General features: G+C 38.0%; 1 protein-coding gene across 1 annotated transcript in view; it reads left to right on the top strand.

Annotated features, from left to right (window-relative positions):
- LOC101847989 (ankyrin repeat and MYND domain-containing protein 1) overlaps positions 1–10,000 on the top strand; it is a gene marked incomplete at its 3' end in the record, with an annotated part of 30,866 nt that overhangs the window by 1,054 nt on the left and 19,812 nt on the right. Inside the window, 7 exon segments of the mRNA XM_005106349.2 lie at positions 1,247–1,475; positions 1,967–2,061; positions 3,116–3,262; positions 4,639–5,313; positions 5,576–6,261; positions 8,822–8,993; positions 9,833–9,973. Of these exon segments, the coding sequence (XP_005106406.2) occupies positions 1,268–1,475; positions 1,967–2,061; positions 3,116–3,262; positions 4,639–5,313; positions 5,576–6,261; positions 8,822–8,993; positions 9,833–9,973 (2,124 nt within the window).

Genomic DNA, 10,000 nt, shown 5'->3' with positions numbered 1-10,000 from the left:
CAAACAAGATGGCTGTTGCTATAAATATCGGCCAATGGCATTTAGTTGTCGTTCTCTAATTATCCGCTTGTCACAAATGATAGGCCTATATTTTGCTCATTCATATTACTTTCTTGGTTGGAATGTTTAATTATCTCAATGATGTGATCTAAGATTAAATTTAGACTGCTCAAACGCTAGAGCTACTATTTTGGCTGTCAGTGAGCGACACTACATCAAAATAAAATGACTTGTAGTTTTGAAACAGGAGCTTTAATCTTATATTTGAAATATAATCGAACGTCTGCTCTAACAGCCACCTGTTCAAGACAATCACCTGTACAAAACGAGAAGTCTTCCCCAACTTACATTTTAAAAATATTATTATAATGACACTGTCCGAGAAGACTATGTTGTCAAAAATGACTACTTTTCTCCGCGATGGCTAGTCATAGTCATCTTGGACAGGTTCGACTTGATTTGATTGAAACTGAACTGATTTACCTGTAATTTACTATAATTAGATTGAAACTGAACTTATTTACCTGTAATTTACATATGATAACAGATAAAGTCAGTGCGGGCCTATATCTTTTTCAGTCAAAACGTTTACCCTTTCCAACTCCTTTGAAGGGAAAGAGATTTGCTACTTGTGACTGATCATTTGTTTTGGTTCTCTGTCTGATGTACATTTTGCCTTTTTGCTGCAAAGCTTTCCTTTAGAATTCTTATCAGTGTTTGATTTGTATAAACTATTTCCTCACACTGAGTCACCAGTCTAAATGATATGTAGACCTACAGATGATAAAATAATTGCATGTGAAAAAGTTTGAATTAATTAGGTCATAAATGTGGGTATGTTATCAGTTGTTGTCAGTTGTTATTTGTTGTTATCTCAACAAAGATAAATACCGCATATATGTTATCAATCCCATGCCAGGCATGAAAGGGTAATAATGATTCAAGCCACATAAATTATTGACATAATAATATTCTTCAGATGTTCTAATACAAATTGTTTTTTAAATGTGGGACGGCCTTGTCTGTGGAGCGGAAAAAAAATTAATGTTTCTTCCTTTGGTAGATAATGAATTAATACTATAATATAATTATGGCCAAATTATTAATGTACAATATAGTATACAGCAAAAATTTGTGACAATTTCTATAGATTAGCCTACATGATTAAATTCAGACATGGACAATGGTTGCTATTACATTAATTTAGGTTCTTGAGAATAATTCTTCTAATTGTCTTCTGCTGTAGATATTGTCCTGGAGGTGAACCATGGCTGTTGAGGGGATGCAACGGTTGAACACAGCGTCGTCATTTGAGGGCTCTGGAATCCCCGGTTCGATAAAAGTCAATTATCGCACTGGTGCAAAGTTTGAAGGAAATGTTGTGGACCACAAAAGGATTGGCCATGGGACTTTTGTTTGGCCAAATGGATCAAAGTACGAAGGGGATTTCTCTGAAAATTTGAGGCATGGAAAAGGTGAACTATTTTTCTTGTAAAATTGTTTTTTGATGATTTCTCTTTGTGATTGCTGATACTCTAATTGTAGCCATTTATAGCGATATTCTGCTTGTTTATCTTTTGTTTTGTTTTATAGATGTGTGGAGATCAGGCTGTCCAGCTGGTGACAGTGAATGTGATAATATTGCTCAATGTTTTGGGAAAAGTGGTGCTAAGTAATGTCTCAAAGTAATGTCTTACTCGTCTTTTTCTAAGGCTTCTTAACATCGTAGGTCATTGTATAGTTTTTAGATACTTTTGTTGTTCCTTTACTTTGATCTTTTTATGTCCTTTCAAAAGAATTCTCTTTTAACTACTGTTTATTGAATAATAAATGCTTTGCTCGTTTCATTGTTGCTACGTACTCTATTGTGTGTTGTCAAGTTTGCAAAGTTCAAAGTTTTATTTTTCCCAACTTAAAAGAATTATCTTTCGGGAGTTTAATGTTGTTGAATTTTGGTGGGACACAGGAACTCAAGTATGGAGTGATGGAAGTTCGTACACTGGAGACTTTGTCCATGATTTGAGGCATGGGGAAGGAAGTATACAGTGGTCCAATGGAGAGGTATGTCATATCTTTCGTTCTCTTGTTGATTTGTGCTCAGAATCTAGTGATAGAATCTTTTCATTCATTCTGAAACTAAAGCGTTTAAAAAAAATCTATGGACAGCATTTGCCTGTGGCCCCCTGTATGTTTGTGTGAGGGACAATGATGAATATGAAATGAGAATAAATAAACCCATACATTAATATTTGTTACAGATTTGAAATAAGCTTTCATCTCCCTCAAGAGAGGGAAGGACAGCTTTTTTTCTGGTCCTTATCCTCAACTCGATCTGGGTCTCTTAAAAAATGAGAGGGAAAGATAAATAATTTTCACTAAGAGCTCTACATGTTGCATTTGTTCATCATAGTGAATAAAAGGTTTACCACAATCTGGTTGTCAGAATTGTCAGATAGTGTTAGGATGTCGACTTTTAGTCCCACAGCCAGACATGTACAATACATTATGTGAAAATAACTCCCTAGTTATATTGTATTTGTGTCATGTTGTGGTGGAATCAGGAGCTCATCAATTTTTGGACTTATGGAGATGTTGGTATCATCTTAAAACTTATTCGTTTATCTATTTTTGATTAGTAAAAGTGAAGAGATATTGCTAGTGAAAGTGGCAGAGGTAAAAATAGCAAGAAAATGGCAGCTAAAGTTTGGTGACCTCCAAAGCTTGAGTGCAATTTACATTTTTTGTGCCTTTGATCAACGTTTTTCAGTAAAATCCTAAAGTCCATACAGACATGTGTAATGTGTTTTTAAATGAACACAAAAGGTGTTGACACCTCCCCATTCCTCCCCCCCCCCCTTTAAAAAGAAGAAAAAGAATTTTTTTAAAAAGTCAATAAATATTTCTCAAATGAAAGATGATTGAATTGGTTAGTTGGATTGTTGGTGATCTCCTTTCAAATATACTTTGGTGTTGGTTTGTTGAATTGTACTCAAAGGAGTTGTAATTTCCCGATCAATTTTTGTTGATGACAGGCTAACAATTCTGTAAAATGTAGCTGTGTTGAGTTCTCCATTTTTCGTTTTTTATCTTTTGGTTCTTGTGTGCTATATTTCAGACTTATGAAGGAACATTTTTCAAAGACCGGCGCCATGGTATTGGTGTTTACAAGTGGCCGGATGGTTCCTCCTACACAGGAACGTTTTATATGGATAAGAAGGAAGGCTATGGTACCTTTAATTTTGCCACTGGTGATATGTTCCAAGTAAGTCCATGTTAGTTTAACACCTACTGTACCGAAGGCTCATATAGTGAAAACCCCTAGGTACCGCACCAGTTTAGAACGCTGAAGCCGTTGTAGAATTTTTTAAAATTAAGAAAGCCTTAGCAGCCCAGGAAACACTCTTTAAATATTCATAGAGGTTCATCAACTATTCAGCTATCCTATGACGAGTGACTTCCTTTGATATTTACTTTAGTGCAGTGCGTCCGTTCGTTGTTTAATTATGTTTAGTGTGCCTGGTCGCTTCAGCGACTAAAGTCGCCAGCAGTAGTGAGCGCATACTACGGCCTGGCGTCTTAAGCCGCTGACTGTACTGTAAGTGTTAATGAAATAAATTATTGAAACTTGAACTAATGCTATAACATATATAAAGTTAGTCCTTTCAAATTCAATGTTGGAAGAACTCTGAACACTCACAGATTTCCCACAGTTACTGCAGTCTGCAAAGAGATAACCCATCAGTGTCTGTGATGTAATGGTTCTTGCATGGAAAAGATGAGCTTGCTTCCTGTGTGGAAAAGTCTGTTATTGAATTTCAATGCCTTTCTTCAGGAATGCTGAGTTGAAGCATTCCACTTTATGACATTGTTCTCATTGTGTTTATGGTTAGTTCATTTCTGTTTTACAAGGCCATTGTCAGAAATTATTTTATCCAATTGTCTACATTGCATCAGTTTGCTAAAAAATACATGAAAACTAAAGAGATTATTCATGTCTGTTTGCTGTTTATAAAGCTAAAGCTATAGCAATACAATACTAAAATCATAATACGAAAGAAGTGAGGTGACTACCACATATAGTGCAGACTGTTATACTAATCAGGTGAGCATAATTTTTATAGGGTTGAACAAGGCCTCTAATAACAAACAAACAAAAAAACTAACCCAAAAAATAAGCAGTGTCCAAGAATGATAAAAAGGAATAGTTGATGTGATCACATATGATAGATGAGTATGATCTAAAGTTTTGGTTGCCTCAGATTACAAAAGGCTCTTTTTTAAAATTCCCGGCTCACTCAACACATTTGCGGAAAGATTTGCTTTTCTGTGATGGACAGAATTATATATTTTTAGTTTTTTTATAGTTGCTGTGAATGCTGTCCATATTTTTTTCTTTGTGAGTTGCAGTGAGGCTCTCTTTGTTGTCCTTACTACTCTCTAATTATTTACTGTTTGTTTGTCAAACTACTTTTTTGGGGACCATACAGTCATCATCATTTTTATGCCAATGTGATATTCTTTAGCTTCAGACAATAGGTCTTCAACTTTATTTGCTTTCTTGTTTTCTTGTTTTCTTTATTATTATCCTTTTTTCATCCCCCGCTCACTCCCCCCTCCCCCCTCCCCCCCCTCCCCCAGGGTCTCTACAAAGAAGATGAACGTGAAGGTCCTGGTGTTGTTACATACAAAGATGGAACTCAAGACGTGGGGATGTGGCATGGAGAAAAAATCATTAAGCTGTGCACAGAGATTGACAAAGCCTTCACAATCACTGACCATCCAGAATTTGAGTATAAAGCTGAGGAACATCGTGCTTACATCACAGTGGAAGATGAGAACCACACTTTGGCTCCAATAGAAAATGTGATTTACCCTCCAGCTGCCCTTGACTATCACCCGAAGCTGGACCTCTCAGAGAAATTGAACGAACTGTACAGCGAAGCTCTTGATCCCCGAAGCCTGGCTGTTGACAGAAAAACTTTCAATGAAGAATTCTTTAAAAGCATGCCGAAGAAACAAGTGATGAGTAGTCAGGTGGTGGCTTGGAATATGACACCCAGCATAGTGGCTCTCCAGAAACACACTCTCAAACACGATGCTGGAAAGTTGAGAATAGACGTTGACATAGATGCAATCTTAAAATTAGATCGTAGCAAATTCAAAGACAAGGGCCCCTTAGAGAGGCAGTCCGAGGAACTGTTGGTTGCCGCAGGCTCTGGTGATGCTGCAATGGTGGAATCGCTGTTGAATTCTGGGAAGGTTCATCCTGATGTTTCAGATAGACACGGGAGGACTGCTTTGATTGGAGCAACTGTAAGTATTTTTTGGTGGGATATTATTTTAAGATGAAAACAAGTCTTTCAATAAAATTTCAGTACATTCTTTTAAAAACTGAATGCATTTAAGCTGGATGTATAAACCGGTGGACTGACTGGCGCGTTGAAATCATCAATATTCTTCTCAATCATGTTCAAAATTAATGCTTTTCTTTTCCCTCATAACAGGTGAATTGGCATATTAAAATCATCAACATTCTTCTCAACCCATTTCTAACATTTATTTTCTTCATAAACAGGTGAACTGGCACATTGAAGTCATCAACATACTTCTCAACCAAGGGGCAGATGTCAACAAACTGAGTGATGAGGGCTGCTCTGCTCTCTCTGCTGGCACTATCTTCTATTACCCTGTGGAAGGTTTTCTCTACAATATGGCTGAACGATACATGGTCAAGCCTCCGGAACTTGAATGTGCGGACAGTAAGCAAGATGGTATGCCCAAAGGCATTCTTGCTAACAATAAAGAAAGGCGTGCCAGCAGGCTGAACCAGATCAATAAAATTCGGTCTGAATCAATCAGCACTTCTACAAGTTTGCCTCTGGCGAGCAAAAATTCAAAATTCAGACCGGGGGGGAAAGATCAAGTGAAGATTTTGACAACTCATCCATCAGGAACTCTTGTTGAACATTCTGAATTAAGAGAAGATGATGATGGGAAAATAACGCTCACGCGGTACGGCGACGGTGACTCTGCTTATGGTGGGGACTTTGAGAATCGTTTTGCCAATGGAGATGAACCCGATGAAGAGGGGCCGGAAGAGTTTGAGTCCAATCAAAGCATGCGGAATTACCACATTGAAGTGAGCGAGCAGCTGGTGGAGCGCTGTGCCACTCAGCTCAGCCACAACACGCTGGTTGTCAGCAGAGAGGCCTCTGAGGTGGGCGACAGTAAAGCTCGACGACTTGCCGTGCAGATGTCTCAGTAAGTTCTTTCAGTGGAGAGTGTGGTTGTTGTTGTTATTGTTATTGTTATTATTATTGTTGTTGTTGTTGTTGTTGTTGTTGTTATTATTGTTGTTGTTGTTGTTGACATTTCTATTGTTACTGCTGCTGTTTCAGATTTTTTTTTTTTAGTTGAAGAATCTGTGCAGGGTGGTTGGCGGATGCTCTGGTGTGGTTTGCCACTTTTTTCCCATCAAACATCTATCGTCCTTATCTCTCCTCCTTTTTTTGTGTTTGTTACTCTCTTGTAACACCTCTGATCTTGGGCACTTATATGACCGTATTGTGTTGCAAGTGCCATAAGACTCTAACTAAAACTAAACGGATCTGTTGTTGTTGTTGTTATTGAGGATGTGTTTTTGTGGGTGTTATTGTTTATGTTGTTGTTGAGGATGTTGTCATAATTGTTGTTGAGGTTGTTGTTAAAATTGTAGCTGTCAAGGGTGTTGTTATTGATGGTGTTGGTATTGTTTTTACAGTTAATGCTGTTGTTGTTGTTGTTGTTGTTGTTGTTGTTGTTATTGAGGCTGTTGTTATTGTTGCTGTTGTTGTTATTATACCTCAAACAGCAGAGTGGCTTACCCAAGCTGAAGCTTTTATAAATAACATGTTATCTAACTTAGAGACATACATGTGGAGTGAGGAGTTGAAAGGTTTTCAAAGTGTGGGGCTTGTACTGTTGGAAAGAGGGAGAAAAAGAAGAAAGTGGTTATTTCATGCAAAAGGAATAGAAAGGGTTAACTTGGACTCATTCATCAATGTTGCTCTGCTTTCACCTCAGAGCCCTATGCATGCTTTTCTCTGTTTGTCTCCTTCTATACTATATATAATATATTATATGAAAACAAGTCCACACACACACACAAGCACACACACACACACACACACGCACGCACACTCACTCACTCACTTTATCTCTCTCTCTCTCTCTCTCTCACACACACACACACACACACACACACACACACACACACACACACACACACACACACACACACACACACACACACACACAAACACACACTCACTCTCTCTCTCTCTCTCTCTCTCTCTCTCTCATACACACACACACACAAACACACACGCACACACACAAACTCAAACACTCTCTCTCTCTCTCTCTCTCTCTCTCTCTCTCTCTCTCTTTCTTTATCTCTCTCTCTCTCTCTCTCAAACATACATGCATACACACACCAGTTAATGATGCTTCTAGGTGGTAGGCACCCTGATGTGGATGTGCTTCTACTTCTTTTTGAGTGAGTGGTTCTGTTCTGTTGTCCCGATCTGCTTACAAGGGAAATGTGGCTTTTTATCTCACAACCCATTTACATTTGATCAAATGTGTCACGACATGGTGGAATCAGACGCTCGCTTGTCAACCTTTGGATACAGCTATTTGTATCATCTTAAAGTGTGTTCATATGTCTTGCTTTTGATGAAAAAAAACCCCAAACCTTCTATCGTGAAGAGAAGTGGAGATACCGATATTTGCGACTGAAAGAGGTGGGGCCGCCTGGTGTCAGAAGTAAAGTTACAGAGAAAATGATCACCAAAGTTTGGCGCCTCCCAAAGCTTGGGTGTCCTAGAAAACTGCAAATTTACAGTTTTTCTGCCTATGAACAATGTTTTACGATAACTTCCACACAGAAATATATTTTTAAATGAACGTAAAAGGTGTTGAACAAAAAAAAAAAAAAAAAAGAAAGGAAAATTTTATTGAAATTGCTCAGTGGCCTTAAAATGCAGATTTCTTTGATTTCATTATTTTGACAAGCCCCTGATTTTACCACGATGGCTCTCAAATTAGTTCTTCCGTAATTACATCATGAATGATTTTTTGTTTGGATTGTGGCGCAAAATAATATACTGGTTCAAATTTTCAATGGTGCATACTTGTACTTGAATAATTCAGAGTTTCTTACTCGTATTGTTTTCCACTACTTTGCCTTGATGCTGTTTGAGACGCTGGTTAAATCATGACTTGAAATGGGATTTTAACACATATTATAGTGAACCATTCCCCTTTTTTTGGCAGGTACTATGTAGTTGAATGGTGCCTTTTAATAGACTTTATTTCTGTCTTCTCTGTTTTTAGTGGGTGCTCTGGTGTGGCTTGCTCCTTCTTTCCTATCAAATAACTATTATCATGATGTCTTGTAACACCTCTCATCTTTGGCACTTAAATGAACTTAATGTGTTGCAAGTGCTGTAAAACTCTTACTACAGCTAAACCTGATTTTTTTTTCCTAAGCTTATCACCACACACTTTTAATTGTGTCAATATATTTCCGTTTTTCACAAACATGCTGATGTTTTTTCTTTTCCAGTTTAGTCTGTGTCTCTTGCTTTTTTTCTAAGCATGAAAATTTTCTTTACTGTGTCAGTGTTTATCTCTGTACCTCGAAATGAACGATGGCTTCTCTTTTCAGACTCCAGGCTACGCTTAAGATTTTTATGTTGATAGATGTTCCCCTCGATAGATGTTCTCTTTACTTAAACATACAGACGTACAAATTATGATTTTTGCCTGACTTCCTCAGTCACGAGAGGATGAAACAAACCCTTGACCTTCTGCTCCGACGTGGAGCCGACCCAAACTCCTCCTCGGTGCCCATGCCTGTGATTTTCTTCGCCATCAAGTCAGCGGACGTTGAGATGGTGCAGCAGCTGCTGATGAAAGGGGCGGACACGAACACAAAGCTGAGTGCTGAGGTGAGGGCAAAGGTCACAGAGGATGTCTATTGAACCTGTCTTGTTATGTCAGTTGTCTAGTTGTTGGGTTACTGGGCTCATAATCGTGAGGTTGCTGGTTTGGGGTTTGGAAGTTCAGCTCAGCTCAACATTGTGTCCTTGGAAGAGGCTGGAAGATAGTTTCAGAGTGCTATCAGGTCTGCTGGGGTGATAGCAATTTGGACTTCAAAGCACATAGAGTTTGCTGTTGAGTGTGAATTTGTGCCATACAAATGCTGTATATTATATTATTACTCCTGTCGTTGTACTATCGTGAGGACTGATATATCCTTGTGAATGAAGCAGTATATTTAGCTATGGCATGAATGTCTGGCATTCTGTCAAATTAGTTATCATAAATAATAGCTATAAATGATAATAACAATAATCAGAATGATAGTGAAAATGTAATTGATTAGTGCAATAAAAGCAACTCTGATGATATTACTACTAATAATATAGGAGCATTCATAGGTGGCACCCACCTATATTAGATGGCTACTTTTTTCCTAAACACTGCGCTACATCAGAATTACAAAGTTCTGTCTGATATTTTTTGGCCGTTTTGAGTTACTAAGACCAAGAGGTCAGGAAGCGAATTAAATGCTCTGCTGTATCGAAATCACAAGAATCTTCAGAGCCGTTATCAAGATATTCCAAGAATTGCATATTAGAAAAAGCCTTACATAATAATTGTAAAACTCGAAAATCTTTATATCAAATTTCCCAAAACTTAGTATTGGGAAGGTAGAGATTGGTAATTCTGAGGTAACGACAATGATTTATAATAAATTCCAATATTGTCGTTTACTACTCCTCAGAAAGGAGGCTTGTACCCCATCCATATCGCTTGTGCAATTCCTGGAGAGGAAGGAGTTCATATCACAGAGCTTCTGCTGAATGCCCTGGCTGATCCTGATGCCAGGGCTCTGGAAGATGACTCCTTTCTCAACCACACCTTGGTGAGAGAGAGAGAGAGAGAGAGAGGG

This window comes from Aplysia californica, unplaced genomic scaffold, assembly GCF_000002075.1.
Source record: "Aplysia californica isolate F4 #8 unplaced genomic scaffold, AplCal3.0 scaffold00528, whole genome shotgun sequence".
Taxonomy (NCBI): domain Eukaryota; kingdom Metazoa; phylum Mollusca; class Gastropoda; order Aplysiida; family Aplysiidae; genus Aplysia; species Aplysia californica.
Note: the sequence above shows the minus strand (reverse complement) of the source record. Positions and strands in the feature narration are given on the sequence as shown.